This window comes from Stegodyphus dumicola, chromosome 11 (assembly GCF_044657685.1).
Source record: "Stegodyphus dumicola isolate Sdum_Otavi_A_Nest chromosome 11, ASM4465768v1".
NCBI lineage: Eukaryota > Metazoa > Arthropoda > Arachnida > Araneae > Eresidae > Stegodyphus > Stegodyphus dumicola.
In genome coordinates this window covers 132708702-132733995 of record NC_140778.1, presented here as the reverse complement: position 1 = coordinate 132733995, position 25294 = coordinate 132708702, and the positions used below count along the sequence as shown (strand labels likewise).

Here is a 25294-nt window from a genome sequence, read left to right as displayed (position 1 = left end):
TTGCACTCTCTCCTGCTAGCCTTATTATTAAGCACCATTTTCTTCTTTTCTTTTTATTATTAACGTTTTGTGTGCTAACTTTACTTAGTTAAATAATAAATTAGTAACTCGCAGTCCAGCAGTCTACTGTTGCACTCTCTGCTGCTAGCCTTATTATTAAGCACCATTTTCTTCTTCTCTTTTTATTATTAACGTTTTGCGTGTTAACTTTACTTAGTAAATAACTAACTTTACTTAGTAAATAATAAATTAGTAACTCGCAGTCCACCAGTCTACTGTTGCACTCTCTCCTGCTAGCCCTATTATTAAGCACCATTTTCTTCTTCTCTTTTTACTACTAACATTTTGTGTGTTAGCTTTTGTGTGTTAGAATACTGCGAGTTACTAATTTATTATTAATAATAAATTAGTAACTCGCAGTCCAGCAGTCTACTGTTGCACTCTCTGCTGCTAGCCTTATTATTAAGCACTATTTTCTTCTTCTCTTTTTATTATTAACGTTTTGCGTGTTAAGTTTACTTAGTAAATAACTAACTTTACTTAGTAAATAATAAATTAGTAACTCGCAGTCCACCAGTCTACTGTTGCACTCTCTCCTGCTAGTCTTATTATTAAGCATCTTTTCTTCTTGTCTTTTTATTATTAACTATGTAACTAAGTAAATAACACGTTCTTTGCACTTATGTCACATAAAATTCAAGAACAAATTCACAAAATAATTAAAAACAGCATATATTTAGAATTTCCGACGGACAGTCTCGGGATAAAAATATTTCATTCCATACAGTGTTGCCACGGCTCGTTTTCAAATCGTTGAGTTTTTTAATCAAAAATTCGCTAAAATTTTATAAAATATGAAATATAAAATTAAAAATTAAAAATTCTGGATTTCAAGTGCACACGTTCGGGTGAAAAACAAACATTATTCAACATTTAATGCCTCTAGCCGTCGTTGATTTTTCACAATGCAAGGAGTACCCATACATACAAACATAGATACTTCATCATTTAATTTCTTTAAAGAAAATACAGAGCGATAATATATGGTGGCAGCAATTTGAAAAGTGATTCACCGTTTATAGTGGAGGATGCAAAATGACATTTCTAGACTATAGCCCATTCGAGCTAACGTACTTTTGGGCTAATAAGTGAATTAGTAGCTCGAATATGTCTGCCACATTTAACCCTCCAGGCGGCAAGGCCGTATATATGCGTTCGAAAATAATGGCTCTCATAGCGGCAAGGCAGCATATATGCGTCCAAATATTTTGGCCCTCATGGCGGCAAGGCAGCATATATACGTAAACCTAAATTTTGGCACGAAACGGCAAAGCAGCATATATACGGCCTGTCTCAGAATGCCCTCCCCTCACTGCTCTTAATGTAAACTGACAGGTGATAATTTTTCTCTGCGGGAGGTAATTGAGGAGAGGAAACTATCTATTCGCTAGGGGCAAATGGGTTTCATCGTTAGGTTTTGAATAACAGTTCGAAATAAATAGCTCGTTCAAAACTTCCAGCTGTTCTGTGCTTATACCAGCTATAGTAAACTTAAATGTTCATATATAAATGTAAAGAGAATTTTCATTTTCCAGCCTAATTATTCTCCAAATTTTAGATGTAGTTTGGCAAAATGTAATTGGAATTAAAATTAAAATTGCAAGAAACTGAAACAATATTTTGAAATATGTGATTTCAATTATATTGCAATTGTAATTAGCTTCGCAATTACAATTAGAAAGTAAGTACTTTTTAAATGCAACAATAATGTATGTAATTGCATTTTAATTCTTAAGTCTTACAATTACAATGCAATGATAATCACAAACATTATAATTATATAATCTAATTACAATTAAAAATTTTATTGCATCTAATCACAACTACGGTAATATTAGCTAATTATAACGTAATTTTAACTGCAATTGCAGTTGGTAATTATAACTACGTAATTAGGAAAGTAATTGTCTCTGATAATTAGAATTACTTAACATAGTGAAATTATGATGATAATTGTAATTCTAAGTGTAGTATGCAATTGTAATAAAATTATGCAATTACTAAGTAGTTATAGTTAAAAAGTAGCTGTTTTTTTAATTACAATTACAATTTACGTAATTTCATTTAAATTACAATTACTCTATATTTGTGAAATCCAATTTCATATTCAATGCAACTGCAATCATATAATCTAATTACAATTAGACTGTCATTGTAACTCCAGTAAGTAATTATAATAATGTAATTAGGATAGCAATTGTTTCTGATAAAAGCAGTTACGTAGCCCAGGAAAATCATGATCTTAATTGCAAATGTAATTACAGAATGCAATTGAAAACACATAGTAATTGGAATAATATTATGCAATTATCTTGCAATTACAATGTAACAATTTTTAATTACATATACAATTTACTCATATGTATTTTAATTATAATTGCATTTTAATTGTGAAATCTAATTGAATAAACAGTATAACTGTAATTATATAATCTAATAAAAATTACAATGCAATTGTAATGACCTCTTAATTAAAATTGCGCAGCAGATGATTGTAACTATTTAATCAGAAAAACAACTGCCCCTTATAATTTCAGTGACATAGGCTAAGGAAATCGTGATAATTTTTGAAAATTGCAGTCAATAATATTATATTCAAAATGTTTCTGCATTTTGGATAATGAGTTTTTAAATAATACAACGGGATAATCACCTATAAGAAAAATATTAATATTTTCTGTCATGTCTTCTGAATCATCTTACATATATTGTAGTTTGTGGTACCAGCATAAATAGGAGTTTATTTAAAGGAAATATTTTATATAGACCGAAATGCACATAACGTTAGTAAGCAAATATGTATGTTTATGATCTTCGATATACATGTGAACTTAAATTACAAGATTAAGGGAAAGCAAGCAAAGAGTTTATACCAGTGCAAAGGGATGTTTTCGCAAAGAATTTGTTACGGGACGCTTGTCTTGTTTACATTACACAAGAAATAAATCATAAAAATTACATTTATCCTTTTCTTTTCAGAAAGGTTTGGTTTGGTTTATTTAATTATGGCAAAGCACACTAGGGCTATCTGCCTATGAGGAGGGATGCCTTCGTGGAGGACTTTCTAAGGGAAACTGGCTCGTATACACGTTACACATGGGGAAAACCACGAAAACAGCCAGCCCGTTCGCGAGATTCGAACCTCGGACCGAACTACCAGTGTTCAGCGACTTTACCGCTCGGCCGCTGGTGGGTCTCTTTTCAGAAAGGAGATCATCAAGGACTAAACTAAGCCTCATAATGTTATCCAACCTATTGCTTTAACTGGTAAAAAAGGATTCTGATCAGCAATCAGTATGCTTAATTGCTGTGTGTATTAGACATTTTACTAAATCCATTTATTATGAATTACCGCCCAGACAGTAAAGCGGTTCGTGACTCTGGTTGCCGTACCGAAGAGCCTGGGTTCGAATCCCGGATAGGGCATGAATGTAATTTCTTCGTCCTCTTCATAGGTGGCAACGCTGGTCCACGTATTAGTTCCCTCCTTAATAACATGACCGGCCTTAGTAGTGATCAATGTCTATAAACGGCTACTACCTGCCATTGGAAAAAAAAAATTACGAATTGGTCTTTTATTCAACATAACATACATTTTCCATAAATAGTTAAAATGCATTATTCAGTTACTTGCATGAACTTGCATGAACTATTTTCCATCATTGTTTCACGTAAGAACAAATAAAAGTACAATTTTCTTATGCACCTGTGATTGTCATATTATTTGGATTACTGTAAAGACTGCAAAGATGCTTCTGTGGAGGACTTTCTAAGGGAAACTGGCTCATGTTCACATCACCCGTTAATAAAAGCAGAAAAAGATCTTTACTTAATTGAATGCAACGAAACGTTTAAGAAGAATGATGTACTCATAGATAACTTTCTAAAATAAAATGATTTGTATTCATGTTACACATAAGGAAATCCACGGAGCTATCTAAACATTTAGATTGTTTGCCAAAATGGGCATCCGATTTGAACTAGTAGTATTCAAAAGACGACTTATTACTCTGCTGAGCGAAAAATCTAATTGCTTTTGAAGTTATATTGTAATTCGAACAATCATTGTATTACAATTGTTATTATTATTTTTTCCCCAAAGGCAGATTGTGAACAGTTACAGTGAAACACATTCCATTAGTCTATACAAGGTCAGAAGTTGCAGTCACTTTATTATGGAGGCATCTAATATGTGGGATCATCGCCTCCTATGAAAGGACGAACAGTTAAAGCCATGCCTTCTCCGGGATTCGAACCCAGGCCCTTCGGTATCGCAGTCAGGCTTCCCTAACCACTATACCATCTGGGCGGCACAATTACAATTATAACTGCATTAGTTGTAGTTTTAACTACAATGGATAACCAGCTTTTCTCAGTCAATAACAGATAGCTTAAACTTTAAAGATAAATGGAAGGTCTTATAATTTGTCGAATGGCAATATTCTAAGAAAGTGTAGTCTCCAGGATTTTCGAAGTTTAATTACAGTCTTACATTTCGCATACTCGCAGCACTTGCCCAAAGGCTGTTCCAAGATTATTTCTGTTCACCTCATCCATTAATTTTGGAGCAGAATCATGTCTAGAGACATTTTTTTCTGAGGACAGTATTTTATATAATAGAAAAAAAAAATAATAATAATGCGTCTCCCTCAAGGTGCAGGAAACAACAAGTACTGATAAATTTAATTGAAATTACAATTATAATTTTAGTTAATACAAATACAATGTTATACTTTAACGGTTAGAATTACATTATAGTTCTAATGGCAAAAATATCAAATGAGTGTTATAGATTAGTATACTTTTATTTATCACAATATTAAACTTTTAATGCCGTTTTATTTTATTTAGCTTATCACAATATTGAGCTTTTTAATACCGTCGGTACTGAAAAAATGTTTTACTACTGTCATGAAATGTATATTCGATAATAGTTTCTAATTGATGTTTTTCTTACATATATTTTTCTGCATAATTCATAAATGTTTGCAATGGAAATAATTCTGAGGGTTTTATAATACTTCTAAATTTTCATGAAATAAAGTTCCATTAAGGTATACTTGAAGGAGACTCTCAGTGCAAGCACTCGAAAAGAAGTTATGCTACATTTACATATTATGAAACGGTTGAATGTAGAGTATTTACTTGTAACAGCGGTGCTCAATATATCGCGTTTTCTGAAAGAATGCATATGTTGCCTAAAATCGAATTTAAATCACTATAATCAGAATAATTGGCTAAAGTATTAAATTGTAATTTTTACAGCATCAATCGGATTAGTGGATTTTATTGAAGATAAAAATGTGTTGATATTGACAAGCTATATTAGTTTTTGTACTATAATGAATGCTAGCTAGTAGCTATATGAATATAATGAATGTACTATAATGAATGCTACCTAGTAGATACTCTAGTTAATAGCTAGAGTAAAACTCAGGATATGGTAACGTTAAATAAATAAATAAATAAATAAATAAAAAAGAAGAAGAAGAAGAAGAAGCAGAAAACGAAAGCGAAAAGGAACTGAATACATTCGGAAAGAGAAAGCTTAGTATGGTGAAACATTAGAAACGTGTAGACAAAGTATTAATACTATATGTGATAAAATACTAAGGACAAATTGAAATACATCATAGCTACGTTTGGTGCTTTCTATATTATTTGTATCAATATTAATATAAGTACCGAAAAATACTTAAAAAATAGGTATTTTCGAAACTTTAAAGGAACAAAATTGCAGTCTGAAAATTTATAGCAGCGGAACTTTTGAAGTAATTTCATGCCTTCTGAAGGTCGCCATGAACATAACAATTTATAACTGTCAGCTTTTACAACTAGGAATCAGATAAACTCTATTGTCTGTTAAACCGGACTGTCTAGTAATGTTTTCGGTACTGTCTAGTTTTCGGGAATGGCGATGTATGCAAGCTTTTTCCTCTTTCTGCCCTAAGAATAAACAGCTCATAGGGGAATTCTGAAAAATATATAACCCTTTCATATATGTACTCATACCCTGATATTTACAATAGCGTTTCTTTATTTAGATAGCTTTGAGCATGCAAATTCAGTAAAAATCAGAAAACAAGTACCATACTTATAACAAAGCAGGTTATCTCAGTAAATGAAGGGAATTAAGTACCGGCGATGGCAAGATTTTCCCATGGTTCGAAGATTAAGTAATTTATTCCTTTCAGAAAATTTTCTCGGAAAGCAAATCATCACTTACGGATAGAAGAATGTTCTAAGAACTACGGGACAAATTTATAATGGGAATAAAAGAATGAAAGAAATCGGAAACTCTTTTCTAGTAATCATTTTACTCCTCGAAAGTTGGTTTCAGTATCACCTTTTTAAGAAAATGACACATGAAATGGATTTCAGAAACTGAATCTCGAAATCATCAATAACTATCCAATATTCTGCATTTGTAAATATTTAATTTGCATTTCAACCAAATGTTGAAAACAAAGCGCAAACAAATCTCCTTACAAAAGGAAAAAAAAAAAAAAAGATTCCCATTTTTTTACAGTGATATTCCATTAAATTATATCAGAAAATCATATCACTGATGGATGCAATAAATACTAATTTCAGACATGTTGCCTGTTTATGTTGTTAACTCTCTTTTGCAACTGAACACTGGTAGTTTTGCCTAAGTTTGAATTCCGGCGAATGCGTTCGTTGCTTGGTATTTTGGTGAATTTTAGGTTGATATATCAAACCAGTTTCTCTGAAAAAGTCATCTACAAACGCATCCTTTTCCTCAAGCAGGTGCCCATCGTATGCTGCCTGACGAATGTGCAAGAATTTTTCTTCTTTTACACAGCTTTCATAATCATATATTACCCACCAGCGGCCGAGCGGTAAAGACGCTGAACACTGGTAGTTCGGTCCGAGGTTCGAATCCCCCGAACGGGCTGGCTGCATGGTCGTTTTCGTGGTTTTCCCCATGTGTAACGTGTATACGAGCCAGTTTCCCTTCGAAAGTCCTCCACGAAAGCATCTCTCCATTTAGGCAGATAACCCTCGTGTGCTTTGCCTTGAATAGCACCATACCAATAATACCATAATCACATAATTATATTATTGAACATTTTTAATTTGCAAAACTATAAGTTATGGAAAACTCAATGACATGTTTATTTAGCTAAATAAAAAGATAAAAATTAAATGCGTCATCGACATCATTTTGTTAGTAATATCATTATATAATCTATTGTACTTTTTTTTTTTTTTTTTTTAGTGTATTGGGGAATTAAAGAAAATTTCTCAAAAGTATCATCATGTTTTCGTAAACTGATATATAGTGTTAAATTATTATATTAAATTTCAGTTTATTATAGCAGAAATCGTAAATAGCTGCATTATGTATAGCTCTTGCTTCGCTGAGCTTTCAGAAGTTAATCTGCGTCCATCCGCATAATCGAGGAGCAGGTCGATTTGTTTCTCAGTGCAATCGCTGTGGGATCTTAATTCTACTGACCGATGTTCTATAAATTTAAAATATTTTGCCCTGCCGAAATTCTGTAGCTCTCTACATTCTAAAACTTTTGCCGTTGTCAAGTGCCAAATTCTTAGAATTTCGCCATCCCTAAATTTTCTTGTTCGATGCCTCTTTAAATTCTAAGAATTTTTCAGCCATTAATCTGCCTCCTGGCCAAACCTGTTTTTCGATGCCATCTATGTCACTGAAAAAGTTGAAAAATCGGAATTTTAAAAGCAAACTTCCTACTTTTCATAAAATAAATTTTATCGATTAGCAGTGCTATGGAAGCATTAAAACATTTATGTAATAAATACACAAATACTTCAGAAACATTTTTTTCTCTCTACTGAAGAAAGGCCTGTCTCTGACTACCTGCGAATTTGATTAAGTTTTATCCAAAATCTACGTCAAAGCGTTTCTTTTTGGCCTAATATTAAATTTTACATTGGCATGTTCCTGTCCCTGCTTGATGTTGACAAGATTTATTCAAAACTTACTGTTCTTATTTTTTATTTTAAAACAAACAATTTAAATGGAAATCCTCAGCTTGCTTTTATTTATTTAAATAATAACATTTGATAATGTGAATTGAGATCAAGAAGTAATTTGCGTATTTGAACCCCAAAAAAAGTTAAACACCAATTTTGAAGCTTTTGTTTTGGTTTGCTTTATTTTTCCTTCAAAGCACGCGAGAGCTATCTGCCTAAAGGGAGGAATGCCTCCGTGGAGGACATTCTAAGAAAAACTTACTCGCGCCCACATTATGCACAGAGAAAACCACAAAAATTCCACTTTGAAAGGTAAAAGTGTCTAATTTTTTAGAGAGAGATTTTCCTAACAATGAATTTTAGCCATTTAATATAAGTGCTATATTTCATTAAGAATTAAAACAATGTTCTTTTGTGATTAACGTAAGGTAACTCTTTCTGTCAAAAATAATCATATGAAAATGCACCGAATTTCATTACCATGTAATTTAGTTCGGAAACTGAGAGGTATCTGTGACTTCTTGTCTATATGTAGAAAATTTTTAATAAGGTTATTATAACTGAAATTTGTTTCAAAATATTCAATATTTCATAACTTCTATCAACCAATAAATGCGATAAAGGTAAACTCATCTTTTATAAATATGAAAAAAGATAAACGAAATAAATTTGTGGTAAAATGAATTACAAACATTATGTCGAAATGACTGACACTGAGCATGTGTTTGTTATTTTAATAGTAATTTAATTATCAATTACATGTAGCTTTCAATAGGAATTAGGTATTTTAAGCCTCTTATAAATTTTTCCTTAGCGTTAAAGCTCGATAACATGAATCAAAAGCAGAAAATTAGTTAAACTACACTGTCTCACTAGTCGTAAGATTATGTTACTGAAATATGCATATAAAAACAAATTAACATTTTATAAACGTACATTAAAATACCGAAACGCAATAAAAATCAATAACATTTATACTTAAAAAGCAACAAAGCCGGGCTCATGTGAGTCACTAGAAGAGGCGCCAAATTGGTTATACGAATTCGAAAATTACCTTAATTATTAGAGGAAATAGGCTTCGTCAAACTTAAATCAATAAAACAAACCAAAAAAATTGCAAGAAAACCTGGAAATTAATGCAATATGCATTTCAGTGTTATTTCTTATTTATCAAAAACGAATTTTTTAACGTTTTCATTTGAAAATTATAAATAATTGGCTACATTATTTCTCTGAATTTATAAAACTACGATTAAAAAATACTTTAAGAATTATGGTATAATTATGCTATAAGAGTTATGACATTTTGATTTAATACAATTACTTTTGCTTAATACAAGTGTAGCTATTTTTATATTTATATGGACGCGCATTGACCTTTCTGCCTCAGGTGAAAAATTATCTTGGCACGGCTCTGATAAGCAATTAAGATTAGAAATATGCACAAAATTAGTAACAAGGCAATACAAAACTTCCTTTTCTGTTTTGGATTTCCAGAAAAAAATATCTTTTTTCGTCTAACCAAAGCATGGACACAAAACGTGTTCCTTCCTCCGTAAGGGCAAAAGCAGCCCATCTGCTTACTCGCCTCTAGGTGGTAATCAAAGGACAGTAGGAAAACATCACTTAAGTGAAACCACTTGTTGATCGCCCTACAAGAAGGGGGGAAGAAAATCTAACAAAGGCCGTTTTCAGGACAATTTTGGTTCACACTAAATGAAAAAAAAATTGTAAACATGGTTAATTTTTACTGCAGTTTTCGAGACGTAAATATATTTGAATGCGAGCCGCCCGGTGGGTTAACTTATAAGTTTACTGGAGCTTTCCTTTAAATAAATATTCGGTTTGAGTTTTCACAGAATGCCATATTTTTGGAATGTTTTACGTATATATTTTCTGAAAATTCTGAGGTCATATACGAAATAAAGAGCGAAATATTTAAATTTGTATGCAACAATAAAAAGAAATATAATTTTATAGAAAGATTCTTAATGTTAATAGCTTTGATAATGAATTAGATGGCAAGCTTTGGTATGCATACTTGCTCTGAAACGTTTTGTTTAATAGATTTAAAAAAAAAAAAAAAAAAAAAAACGGAGATCTTACGTACTATAGTAATCGTTTTAACTACACCAGTATTCTGTTTTGGCACGTAGTCAGCACGTAATAGTCTTTGCATAAATTAAGAACGAAGCATATTTCTAAACTAGTGGAATTTGTACATGAATAGCACATTATGACCCTAAAATAGTTTAGAGTTTGTTTAATTATTTAGTTAATAATGGCAAAGCACACTAGAGCTATCTGCCTAAGGGGATGGATGCCTGCGTGGAGGACTTTCTAAGAAAAACTGTTTCATATACACATTACACATGAGAAAACCATGAAAACTCCCATGCAGCCAGCCCATTCGCTTGGAATCGACCCCAGGTCGGAATTACCAGTGTTCAGTGATTTTATCGCTAAGCTGCTGATGGGCAGACCCTAAAGTAGTAAACCTACATGTGAACATTATATAAACGTATTTTTGCCAATTGAAAACTTATAAGTTGTATGTGTGAGTATATTTCACGCGCGACATGTAACAAAATTTTAAGTTAAGGAGACTCATACACCTTAAAACCCATAAGATCTTCGAATAGGTGACTGTTGCAAGAATTGGGATAACTTATTTATTTTAAAAGCAATTACTTCCAACTTTTTACGGCTGACTACATAATATAGCTGCTTTCTCAAATAGTCATCAGAAAGTTTGTGTTACCACAAATATTTTTATAATTTAATCCGCTTTGTGACATTTTTCGTCATGTTTCCACCTTGCGCGCACAGTTTAAAATATTCTGTTGCATAATTTAATTCCATATTTAATATATAGCTTTTATAACATTTAGAAACTACTGTGAACCTAAAATTCTAAACATTTCTTGTTAAATTTTTATTTTATTTGGAGTTGAGGTTATAAAATGTATTTTATTAAAAAAATTTGTAATGTTTTCGTCCATAAAATTTTTCAGTATTAAAATATTTATCATATTTTTGGTCAGTTAGAAAATAGTGCCCATATAAAGAATTCCATCAAATTTCAAGTACGTACCATTAGCCATTTTTAAAATATCATGCGCGCAAGGTGGAAACATGGCGAAATATTTTGTCACAAAGAGGATTAAATTACACAAATATTTGTGGCAACACAAACTTTCTGGTTACTAGTTTCCAAAGCAGCTATATTATGTAGTCAGTTGTAAAAGGTTGGAAGCGCTTTTAAAATAAATAAAATATCCCAATTCTTGCAACAGTCACATATTTGAAGATCATGAGTGGTTTAAGGTGTATGAGCCCCCTTAAAGAAAGTTACACACTAGTAAAGCACAGATTCTCTAAATGTTTAACTGATCTCTGCACAAAAGCGGCAGATAGCAGTGAAAAATCTGAAAGTATCATAAACTTTAAAGTAAAATATATCAATTAGTTTTTCTTTTTTTTTTCCACACGGAAACCAAATGTTACTAATTTTATTTTTTAGAATAAATATAAACATTAACGAAATGTAACTGTATCGGCAGAGAGACAGTATAAACGTTGCATTTGGTAATATCTACAAAACTGATTTTGTGAACTTAGTATGTAACAGAAATGAATGTTTCACTTAAAACAATTTTGTCACTGGAAACACGCATCTTATCTCTACGGTCTAATGGTGACCAAAGTAAAGACTTTTATGGAAATGGTGAACAATTGAATTATTTTTAAGTTATTTAAGTTCACACAATTTAGTATGTACTATTACTTTTTTTTTTACAATGGAGGGCTGTAGCCGTTTTTAGGGAGGAAACGATGGTCCTTTTATTATAGAGGCACTTAAAAAGCGACCTAACCAAAGATGCCGCCTACGAAGGAATAGGCAAATTACATTCATGCCTTCTTCGAGATTCTAACCTGGGTACGGTAGTCAGACTCAGTAATTACTTTCCCGTCTGGGAGACATATGTGCAGTTACTGCCGGTGCTATAAATGAATTCAAAATGCATATGCGCTATCTGTAAATATATGATGTTAAAGCAGCAATTTAATGCAGTGAGAGTATAATTCCTGGGGCAATCGTGGGATAAGCAAATGAAAAACAAATTTTTCACGACGAGAATTTACACTTAAATTTTGGGCGAATGTGTATCCGAAATAAAGCAACAGTATAACTCTTACATAATTAATAAACATAATGTTGTACAATTTTTATTTGAAATTCACATTTGTAAATAAAACATATACTACAAATGTATTTAACGCCATTAACTTAGGTCAAGATTATCATTTAATTGAACGTTGCTTTTGTGCATTAAATTTTACATATACAGATTTTCTTCCAGTAAAAAGAAAAAAAAAAGAAATCGTTATATATCGAAATTTGTGCCGTCATTGACAAGCACCGGATGGCCCCTTTAAAGTAATTTCGGGAAAGAATTTTTTTTCGCCATTCTCAAAGTCCTGCACAACTTAAAATAATTTAGTTGAAAATTCTGGTTTTTATTTTGATGTAAGAATATTTTGAAGTGTATTTCAAAGTACACTTTATATACTAATCTTATACTATATTCTAATAGAGATATAAGCATATATTCTAATAGAAAGTAGCATGATATTATTCATATATAAAACAATTCAATACATTTAATAAATATTTTTAGATAATGGAAGAAATCCGAAATTCAGGAATTTACTTTTATTTCTGGAAAAATTTGATATTCCCGAAAACTTTGAAAATCCCTTAAATTTAGACAGAAAAAAACTTGCGGAAATTAGCCAGCTGATAAGGTTACTCTTTTAATCGTGGCTACTCTTTTAACTTTTATAACATTTTTAAAGAAACGGAAAGCAAGCGAAGTTAAGACTGTTTATCGTTATTTTCGTTTACTAATGATTATCAGTGGTTATCTCTGCTGTATTATCAGAGTTTATCTGTGCAATAAAGAATTACTATTATTGTTCACTAATTTTAAATCCCTTTGACTGATAATTTTTGGCATTCTAGATATTCAAATAATTATTTTGATTAGCAATTCTACGTAATTCTATGTATGTTCAGAATTCTATATGAAGATATGACATATCAATTTCCTTTTTTAATTATTTGTTATTTTCATTAGCAATTCTACGTAATTCTATGTATGTTCAGAATTCTATATGGAGATATATCAATTTCATTTTTTAATTATTTATATCGAGCAATTAAAAATTTTAAATGATCTGCTAGAAATTTTACATAATTTTTTTCTAATGTAATTTTCTCTCATTTCTGAAGCTGTCAAATTCAAAATAGGATTTTCAGTATACCTGAAAAATTTAATTCCGGTATTTTCATCCTAATTTTTTTACATCATTATTAAGTTTTTTATAATACGCGATGGAATTTTTCAAAGTCATTGTTTTAAAATTTTATATTAGTATTATTAATTATTTGTAAAACTTATCCATTAATTTTATAACTAACTTTTGAACATATTGTCATGTGGTCAAAAGTTCTGAGACTGTTTTATCACAATCACTCCGAAATGCATTCGTTTGAATAGTGTTTTGAATCATCAGTAAGGGTTTGAACGTTTTAAAACAGTTCACTGAACATAAAATTGTTCACATTTGAAAATAGTTCATTGAGCATTAAAATGTTTCTGCGTGCAATAAATAAATAATTACAAAGGATATTCTTTTGTTTAGTTGATAAAAAAAGTATTTAAAGGAAAGTTTATTTGGAATTTTTGGAAGTTAAAAAGCACCTCATTTAAATTTTCTTTCTAGTTTTGTCTTTGTACTCATTTTTGAACTTTTTATTATTATACTGTTGCCTAAAATAGCAAACATTCTAGTAAAGAAAATAAAGTGATTTTAATCGCGAAAATCATAAAAATCTAAATAATTCTTATAGTAGTGGTAGTAGTAGTAGTAACGAAGGACGTAGGCACCATTCCTCCAACCATTATGGTTAATCGGTTCTGCCCACGTCCACCCTTGTCTAGTGTTTATTAATTTTCTCTAATGAATTTCTTTCTTTTGTAATTTCTCTTTACTTTTAAGCCTTCTATGTATTATTTCTTTATTGTGAAGGTTCTCTTTTATTATTTGCACCATTTCAACTGGAATGCTGTCTAAGACTTCTTGCAAAATTCCTTTCATTTTATTGCAGTTCTTTCATGAGTTTCTCAGTTTCAAGGTTTCTGTTGTATTCTTCATATTATACCTTATATATTGTGTTAATGTCTACCAGAATAGTAATTTTTCTTTTCAAAGTTTTCGTCTTTTGCTTTTAGCATGTCGCTGAATCCTTTCTCTCTTTGATCACACCGAATCAACATGGGTATGCTTTCTTGTAACCTAATTTTCAAGTTTATAATATCTTTATGACAATTTAACTACCAATGTGTCATATCTTCATAATCGCGAAGAGTCAGTATCTACTTTTCGTAATTTGAATGCATGTACATATTAAATGCATATGCATTTTAAATATAATATGTATGATAGTTTTTAATAGAAATTAATCCCTTTTTCAAATTATGAGCACTGATGTTATTTGCTTTACTCTTTTATAGAGTGCCTTTATTACTTTACTTCTTTATTTATTATAATATTACATCTTTATTATACCCTGTTATATGAAATTATATTACTTGAGATAAATCTGTGCCCAATTTTGTTAAGATATGCATTGTTTTTGTGACTTTTGCACTGTGTATTTCTGTTTTACTAAGAATTTACTAAAAGCTTGAATATTTGTTGTTGGCATTTTAATATGAAAATCTTTAGTGAGTGGACAGTTAATAATGTAATGTTCAGGCGTCCCCAAATGACCACAAATACAGGTACTTGTGTTTGAAATACCAAACCTTTCGAAATATTCGGGGAAAGGTCCATGGCCTGAAACAAAGCGCACTAATTGTGGATTTGCAATTAGTCGTTGTGGATTTACCTTGGCAAAGGTTGATGTGTTCTTTTACCCGTTTCACTGTTATTCCATTCGTCTTGCCATTTTGATATGACAATTGATATAAGATGAGAGGTTGGCCATGGGATATCTATAAATTCTGCTTTTTTTTGCTATAGCAACCTCTTTAGCTAGTTGGTCTATTATTTCATCGCTGTATATCGCGGCATGACCTTTTATCCATTCTAGAGTTATTTTAAATGAAACATTAAGTTGAAAATCTTTCTTAATTGTTTAAATAAATGATGAGGTAGTTTTCGGATCTTTAATTGCGTAGAGTGTGGAAAGGCTGTCAGATTTCATAGTTATATTATGTCTGCAATGTTCTTTAATGTATTTGATTGCTTTATTTATTGCCATCGCCTCGGCTTGGAATACACTATTATTTTTGTGAAGCTGATCCTTCCATTGGTGAATTATGATGCCACTATGAAGTGTTACGAAAGCTCATTAAACATTCTCATTAATTTTAGATCCGTCAGTATAGATCTCATATTCTGTAGCAGGAAAAAGGTATTTATTATTTTTTTTTAACCGACTCCTAGTTCTGTGCTGATATGGAGCGGCATTAAACCGGCCACGACATTTATTGCATTTAAAGATGTTGTTCGAAAGGCTTTAGTTATATTTAAAGCAAATGGTATCTGTATACTCTGAAGATGTATAATTATTCACCCCTGCATTGAATATGCCCATATGGCTTCACAGTGCGTGACAATTTTTTCAATAACGATATGAAAAAGAACTTTTCGGATATGTGGATTCACTCCCCAATGCCGTCCTTGCATTTGACGTACTTTAATTGCAACAGCATTAGTACGTTTCTTGATTTTTAAAATATGGTGTATCCAATTCAGTTTTTGGTCAAATGAGAGTCCTAAATATTTAAGTTGCGTAACAATTTTGAGGCGAGTGTCTTGTAGAGAGATCGTCGGACGACGTGCCAGTGATCCTCCTTTTTTTAGGTATTAGAAGAACTTGCGATTTATTTTCCGTTATGGTTAGTTTAAGATCTTCACAAAGGGTATTGAAGATATTTCAAGTTTCATTAGCGTTCTTTAGTTCTTCTCTGGTGCGTCTTTGAACAATTAAGGCGGCGTCATCTGCATAAGCATATACTTTAGTATGCATTAGCCATTGGACTTTTAGTATTTTATCAAATGTGTGATTCTTATACTAAAATATAAAAATATCATTGGATCATAACCTGCATTTCATTCAACATTTGAATTATATTGGATAAGAAATGTGTAGTCACGCATATTTCAAACTAACGCGCTATAGCTTTTATAACTTTAATATAAATTATGTTAAATATACAGTGGATGGACAAAAATATGGAAACACCTTGTGAAATGCATGTTTGAAAAGAAAGATTGATTTTAATGAAATATGTAGGTGGCGCTGGCGTTTTTGACTACTGACGCCCCCTATACAACTTCGTAAATGTGCTAAACAGTTCAGTTGTCGTCGGAGTACTGTTATGTGAGGTTGTCATTGCATTATGTCAGAGTTAACAGACTTCGAACGTGCGCAAATTGTTGGAGCACGTATGGTAGGTGCTTTCGTAAGCAAGGTAGCCGAGGTGTTTAGTGTTTCAAGAGGTATTGTATCGAAGATTTATTCCGCATATTTGAAAAGCGAAAAAACATCATCTGCTAAATCACTGCGCGGACGAAAGTGTGTCCTGAGTGATCGTGACAGACGATCATTGAGGGCAATTGTGACGAAAAATAAGAAGACCACAGCTGCAAAAGTTACTGCTGAAATGAATATTGTGTTACCGAACCCTGTGAGTACCAAGACAATTAGAAGGGAGCTTCATAAACAGGGAATTGCTGGCCGTGCTGCAATTGAGAAGCCACTCATCAGTGATGCTAATGCCCGTAACAGGAAAAGGTGGTGTTTAAGTCATAAAGAATGGACTATAGAGCAGTGGAAGCGAGTAATATGGTCTGACGAGTCTTCTTTCACATTGTTTCCCACTTCTGGCCGAGTTTACGCCTGGAGAACGCCATCTCAAGCCTATAATACAGACTGCTTGTTGCCAAGAGTGAAACATGGCGGGGATTCGGTTATGGTTTGGGCAGCCATATCGTGGTTGTCTGCTAGCCCCATGATAACTGTGTCAGGGCACTTGACTGACAAGACTTATGTGAACATTTTGGCCGATCAAGTTCACCCCATGGTACAAACTTTGTTCCCCGATGGCGATGGTGTCTTCCAAGACGACAAAGCCCCTGTTCACACAGCTCACATTGTCCAGGACTGGTTTTCTGAGCACGAGGATGAGTTGTCCCATCTTCCCTGGCCACAGAATGCACCAGACCTGAATATCATTGAACCTTTGTGGTCTATATTGGAACGGAAAGTGCGTTCTCGTTATCCACCGACAACATCGTTATCTGAACTTGCCACCGTTTTGCAGGAAGAATGGTATAATATTCCCTTGGCAAACATACAGGAACTGTATTTATCCATTCCGAGAAGACTGCAAGCTGTTTTGGATGCCAACGGGTTTCCTACACCATATTAAGCAAAGAAACATGTCTTTTTAAAGGTGTTTCCATATTTTTGTCCAACCCCGGTATGTATTAAACAGAATGAGCGTGACAGTCTAGGTATATTTAACCATGCACGTTGTCGCTCCAGCCCTTACTATAGCAGCATAAGTTGTAATGGTACTATTCGGTTTTGAGGGCCGTAAAAAATCGCCAAACTATTGTTGATACCAGCGCTACCAAACACCCTAACGCAAGAAAGAAAGCATAATAGTAAATAACTATATAAGATTGATGGTTTAATTTAGATGAAAAGTTAATTTCATGTAATACTTTTTTATTATTATAATTTATATGAAAAAGGCTAAACATAACTGAATGAAAGCATAAGAGTAAATAGCTATTTCAGATCATTATTATAATTTATATAAAAATTGCTAAACATAACTGAATCGATGCCTGCATCGCTATTTCGCTACCGACTTATCACTAAAGCATAATTTCATCTGTTTGGTTGTTCAAACATAATTTTCTATATAATGAATGATGCCTTTTCTTTGAAAATATTCTCGGTAAAGTGCAGAATCGCTCACTTATTTGTTTGCCGCTTTTTACAAAGGTAAAAACAATTGGATTTTTGCCAATTTTCTTTTACTTTTTGAGTGAAAATACGTCGATGTGTACATAGATAAAGTCAAGGGTGTGCGCAGTGACATTTTTGTGCAATTCTGGGATTTTTTTTTAAGTGAAAATAGGTCGATGTGTACATGGATACCGAGTATATACAATTCTTAAAAACGCGCCAAGCAGTGGGTGATTCTGCACTTTACCCAAAATTCCATTGCAGACTTTTCGTCACGGGCAATTCCCAAATTGTTAAATCAATTGAATATCAAAAAAGGATTTAAAAAAAAGGATTTAAAAATTAAACTAGTATTTCAATGGCGTCTTCAGAAATCTAGAACTATATAAACTTACGCAATCTGAAATCAGCGCGTACGCTAGATTTGGCACGCTGTTAAATGGGCACGTTTGTTAGATTTGGCGCTTTTACGCATACATTTTCGCTGCAATTTTTTTACGGTCCTCAAAACAGAATAGTACCGTTGTGGTATATGTAAAATCCTATTTTTACTACTTGTAGAATACAGTTATAATGCTTTCAATCAGAGCTGCTTATCAAAATAGTAAACAAATCGGAATTTGATTTTGTGAACCCTGTTTGAAAACACACCTTTTCGAATTTAAAAGAAAAAGGAGGAAAGAGAAACTAATTCACTTAAGCTGACATAGTTTCAAATAATTTACATCCATAAACTGTACGGCTTTCAGGCGCTTAGTGACGACAAGACTAGTTTAAAAAGCGGTAAATAGCAGCAATAGAAGAAAATATTTTTAGAAGAACAACTCTATTTCTAAAAATATTTCCTTTTAAAAAAATATTTTTAGAAATACAGTGTCTGACATAAAAATAGAAAAAAAAAAAAAAAAAAAAAGAAAAAAAATCTGAAATGTTTCAGATTTTAAATTACGTCCAAAGGGGCGTTTTTTAACATTTTGTGTGTTACCTTTCTTTATTAAATATCATGTTCCTCGCACTTAAACCATAAGATCCAGTGCACCAGCAATATCGCAAAATAGTTTTAAAACGAGCATATCTTTAGAATTTCCGATACAGAGACTCACGCGCTGGAGATAAAAATGTTTTTTCTGCATAACGTTGCCATTGCTCGCTTTGAAATCCTTGAGTTTGTTAATCAAAAATTCGTCAAAGTTTTAAAAAATAGGAAATCGATCATAAAACGAATTTCAAATTTCAAATTTGGTCTTCCACATGCTCATATTCGTTGGAGGATTACGTTATTCAAAATTCGATGACTCTATGTACCGTTGTTTTATCACAATACGAGAAATATACATACATTTATGCAGATTTTTCATTATTTAATTTCTTCAAATATAATGCAGGACTCTAACATTTTGTGGCAACAGTTTGAAAAGTGAACCGACATTTATGAGTCCGACGCAAAATGCCAAAACGAAAGCAATAGTCCTTCGGGATTCAAATCCCTTTGGACTAAAAAAAACAATGTTGCATATAGTTGTTACGGTGAAACACCGAAATCTGGAGAATGTCGACTTTCACCGATGAATGTCAACATTCACATAGTCTCTCGGTGTATGTCCGAAATATTTTCCAAATACTCTTATTTCTGACTTACACCGGTCAATGTCGACACTCACCATGTACTAATGGTGAATGTTGAACATATAACAATATTATATTTTCTTCTCCGTAATTCAGTCGCGAATAAACGCACTTGAAACTTGAAATAAGAACTTAAGAACATGAGAACCTAAAACACACAATACATTCAAAATGAGAAAGGAAAATAATAGAAGTTAAAAACTTACTTAATTATACAGTCCGATCTAAATGAGAAAATAAAATAACAGTAATAAAAAACTTACTAAATTATGTGATTCAAATCTTATTTATTGCAACAACTTAAACTATTATGGCACTTTATGACCTCTCTTTTCGACTTTCACCAGAGCATATCTGTGATGGTCGACATACACCGTTGAGGGTCGGAATGTACAAGAATGTAGTGAAATATTCGGTCTTTCACCGACGTATTTGGTAAATGTTGATATTCTCCTGTGAAAGTCGACATTCTCCAATTTCGGTCTTTCACGGCAACATAGTCTTTGTGTGAATGTGTTAGATCTCCTAGCTTCAGGCATTAGTAAATTCTTTCTATTTACGATGTGAGCAATAAAATTTTAATGTATTTTACCATTAACCATTTCGATTGTAATACCAACATACATATCTTTCGTGTAATGCTATTTTTAAAGGATAAGAATAAAATATTTAAGATTCTAACAAAACTTAGAATTATGCCGCATTGGTTATACAACTATTATTTTTCTTTAAAATGGGAGAGAAGGTTTAAAGTTTCTTCGACTTAAAAATGTTTAATATTTCCCACGGGAATGTTTTTATCGTATCTAACTTCAGTTTGCATACATAATATTTAGCAAATTTTCATGCCGAGGAAAAGCATTTCTAGCTTAAAAAAGTCCCTTATTTGTTTTATTTGTCCGTTTTATTTAATGAGGAAAATGTAAAACTAAAAGTCCAATTTTAATTAAGATAGTAAAATAATAATAAACCAAATCCAATTCCTACTGCGAATGTAAATCTCCGTTATGAAATAAAATGAGTAAATAAAAATCAGTGAATATAATTGAAAAGAAGTACTTTAAATCCTTCTAACATCGTTATTTGCCGGATATTCAATATCAAATATGGGTACTGTAATGCGTATTCAGAGTAGTATTATTTTTAATATGGGTAATGAAATTTTATCGTATAAATCAGTGAATCAGTTCAAAAACTAATGAGATAGTATGCTTTACTTTCATCTATTCATTCATAATTATTATCTAAAATGTATACCTTGCAAAATGCATGCAAGATGTAAATTATTTGAAACCATGTCATCTTCTTTACATGACATTTACGTGAAAGTGTTTATCCGATATTTAAGATATTTCAGAATATAGATTCCTGTATTATAGCTGAAAATTTCTGAAAATATTTCAGTTTATTTTATTGCATTTTAGTTTTTTGTGTATCATTGCAATAACATTTATTTGTTTATTTTTTTTTTGCGTTTCGGGTAATTCTTTTAGGATTTATTTTTATATGACTAATTGGTGGCCATATAATTTGCATGCAAGTGCTTATTTCTTGCACAGAATTAAAGATGTTAAAATTCTGAATGTAGTAATGTTTAAATTGTAAACATGCCTGGCCTGAAGTAATTATTTGATGATACTAATGGATTTTTCTCGTGCATAACTTGAAAGGTTTTAAACAAAATCAAACACATGTTAGATTCTTGAAAACACAAGCTAGATACAAGCGCAAGCACTAGCACTAAGCACAAGCACTAAAACAAGTTAGAAATAACAGCAGTTACAATTAACAGCAGTCAGCAGTTATTTAATTTTATAAATTTATAATAATATAAAATTAAATGAAGTGATAAAATGATGAATGGTGAGATGAAATGTGCATAAAATTCAATTCAGATAGTGATTTCAAATATGAAACAGCAGTAAACTTACACAATATGAAATACATTAAAACACATAATATTAAAATACCAAGAAACTACTCTAAAACAATGTCGAAATAAGTAATAAAGGCTAGTCTCTTTTAGATAGTGAATTTTTTTTTAACTTATTACGTTCTCCGCCTTCAGGTGCTACACGGAAACGGTGGGATGCACCGTGGAGGTCTTTACATAAGATCTGAATTTGTGTATTGGTGTATTTAATTATGGCAAAGCACACTAGGGCTATCTGCCTAAGAGGAGGGATGCCTTTCGTGGAGGACTTTCTAAGGGAAACTGGCTCGTATCCACGTTGCACGTGGGGAAAAACCACGAAAACGCCCATGCAGTCAGCCCGTTCGCCGGGATTCGAACTCCGGACCGAATTACAAGTGTTCTGCGACTTTTACCACTCGGCAGCTGGTGGGCTTAGATACTGAATTAAAACAGTATTAAACTCAATTACGATTATACGGCAGAGAAGCAAGTCGCAATCTCTAAAATGTTTACGTCTGTTAAATTTTGGGCATTCTTTTAAAAAAATGGCTCACTTATGGAGAAACATTACAATTGGAACAAACTGGTTCACTCTCCGCTTGTTGAATTTGAGCAATTAAATTTGAAGATGTTGCCATTGACAATAAATTCGCAATAAAATGAACGATCCAAAATTCAGATATAGCAAAATATAGCATGCAAATATTAAAAACATTTTGCGAAATTTGTAGTACCAATGCATTTTTTAATATCATATTACCTATAATTAATACAAAAAATAGCAAATTTTGGCATTTCTGAATTATTTTCTGGTTAAACCAAAGTTAAATAACAAAGCGGTGATTTTTTATGTTTGCAAAAAACCATTTCTGTTCAAAATCAGAATGCAACGTAAGAAGTTACTGAGCTACTGATAATTAGAAAATAAAAGGATTAGTAAAAGAAAAGGTATATTAGATGAGGATTTAAAGAAAATTCAAATAGAGATGATAGATATAAATTAGCAAGTGAAAGGTTTGAAAGCGTGAAAATCAATATTAAATTAGCTCAAACATATTATTATTATTCCAAAGAGGCAATTTGCACAGAAGGACTATGATGATAAACAGAAGGACTATGATAAATAATTTCGCTTTGGCATTTTGCGTCGATTCACGATAAGCGTAGTTCCACTTTTCAAATTGTTGCCTCCAAATATTATCTCCCTGTATTATAGTTAATTAAAATTAACTATAATACAGGGAGATAATATTTGGAGTATTAATAATAATAATTATATAATTAATAATATAATTAAAATTAACTATAATACAGGGAGATTATATTTATAAATTAAATAATGAAAAATCTGCATGAATGTATGTGTGTTTCTCGCATTGTGATAAAACAATGGTACCTAAAGCCACAAAATTTGAATAACGTAATCTTCCATAGAATATGAGCATGAGGAAGCTCTAATTTGAATTTGAAATTTGTTTTATTATCGATTTCATATTTTACAGCACTTCAACGAATTTTTTATTAACAAACTAAACGATTTCAAAGTGAGCAATGGCAATACTGTATTTAAAAAAAAGCTTTTTTATCTGCAGCGCCCAAGACCAGAAATTCTAAAGATATGCTCATTTTAAATTTATTTTGCTATATTGCTGTTGAACTGAATTTTATGGTTTGAGTACGTAGAATATAATATTTAATAAATAAAGGTAAACGTTAAAAAAACTCCTCTTTGGACGTAATTTAAAATCTGAAACCTTTGAGAATTTATATTAATTATTATTATTTTCATCGATGGATTTCATTTTTTCAATTAAAAGCAAATTGTTTTACAACATAAACTCAGTTTCAGTATAAGAAAAAAATTCAAAAACATGAATCATATCTAATATGGTAATAATCACAACAGAGTAAGAAATTCTAAATGCAGATTACAAAGAAGAAGTATTATCTGTAAAAAAGCTAAAAAATTACAAATCAGATTAAAATTTGAAAATTCGGCAGAATTTCCATTTATATAAAATTATTTTATAACCCACTACATTCTTGTTCTATTAGTATAATAAGGAGAAGATGTTTTGTAATTTCACAGAGTTTTCCATTAAAAGCTGGGGTTAATTTAAGATTATCATATTTATAATTTTATATTTTAAATTTATCCATGTTTGTTTTACATATTACGATGGGATTACTCTTTAACTGCACTTAATCACTTTAATTTTAGCATCGTCTCCTCACTCAGAATGCATTTGAATCGAATATTTTATAACCCACTACGTTCTTGTTCTATTAGTATAATAAGGAGAAGATGTTTTGTAATTTCACAGAGTTTTCCATTAAAAGCTGGGGTTAATTTAAGATTGTCATATTTATAATTTTAGATTTTAAATTTATCCATGTTTGTTTTACATATTACGATGGGATTACTCTTTAACTGCACTTAATCACTTTAATTTTAGCATCGTCTCCTCACTGCAGAATGCATTTGAATCGAATTTCCTCTCCCTATCAAATGTACTCGTATTTCCAAGTAGGGAAGGGGCAATCGCAAACAACATATTATCTATTGTTTCTCCCACAAAACTATTTATAAGTCTAAAAGTTTAAAACCAAAGTATGAAACACAACATTATCTATCCGGATTTAGCATCAAGTAGCTGCGCTGAATGTCCGCAGTCCTGTAAGGAATAGGTTTAGATCCAAAACTTCTGTGCTAAAAATAAAAGCTATCAGTTATGTCCGAGCTTCTATATATCGTAAACATATTCTTTAATGCCATCACGACTAATAGAATTAGTTATTCTGTCCTTTCGATAATATTGCTGGTGGCAAAATGTATTTTAAAATAATTGTGTATATCAGGTCTTTTCCCTCGAAGAAATCATTTTCTTAGAAATAAATAATTTTTCTTATAAATTAAATAGTAAAAAATAAATACTTTAAAACATTTAATTTTACTATTGAAACAAATAATTTAAAGTTTATATGTTAAATAGTTTAAAGTGTATAATAAATAAATGCATTTATAAAGTAAATAGTTTTACTTACTTCCTTTGTTTTCAAACGACGCCATGCAAAGGAGCTTCAGAAGAACTTCTATATTCATTGGGCTATACATTTTAAATTTACTGCCTGAAGCTCTTTTTAGCTACAAAATGACTTGACTTTATTAAATGTTGCTACACATTAACCATACACTGTTCCAGAAAAGATTAAGTTTAGCAGAGATTTTGACACTGCAAGACTAAAGATATTTCTTGATACTCGAACGATACACGAGAAGGAACAGAAATGAAAGGATATTTGTGCTAGGTAATTGCCTGTTTTCTGGTTGGCTGGAACGTATGTACCACGTAGCACTGTCATGTGTCAAATATCACTTATCAAATCATTGAATACTACGTAGCAAACTAACTGGTATTGTTCTCACACCAGATGCCCGGTTGACAGCATAACGCAACGACAGATGAACAATAATCAATTGAACATCAGGTCAGATGAAACAATGATATTCAACACATATAGCACTTGTATCAGACAGACTGCATTCGGGGGGAAGCTCAGGTGAAATTATACAGTAAGTATATAAGAATGAGATCCAAACGTGACTTCGGAGATAAATGAGATCTGTATCTTCTTCACATGATGTCAATAATGCGTTATGT

At 31.6% G+C, this 25294-nt stretch overlaps 1 protein-coding gene across 1 annotated transcript in view; it reads right to left on the bottom strand.

Moving 5' to 3' along the window:
- The window catches only part of LOC118198482 (neprilysin-2-like), a 123805-nt gene extending 98877 nt beyond the window's left edge, over positions 1 to 24928 (bottom strand). The window contains exon 1 of the mRNA XM_035370178.2: positions 24678 to 24928. Coding sequence (XP_035226069.1) covers positions 24678 to 24747 — 70 coding nt within the window. The 5' untranslated portion in view covers positions 24748 to 24928. The remainder of the gene's footprint in view (positions 1 to 24677) is intronic.
- Between the last annotated feature and the right edge of the window lie 366 nt (positions 24929 to 25294).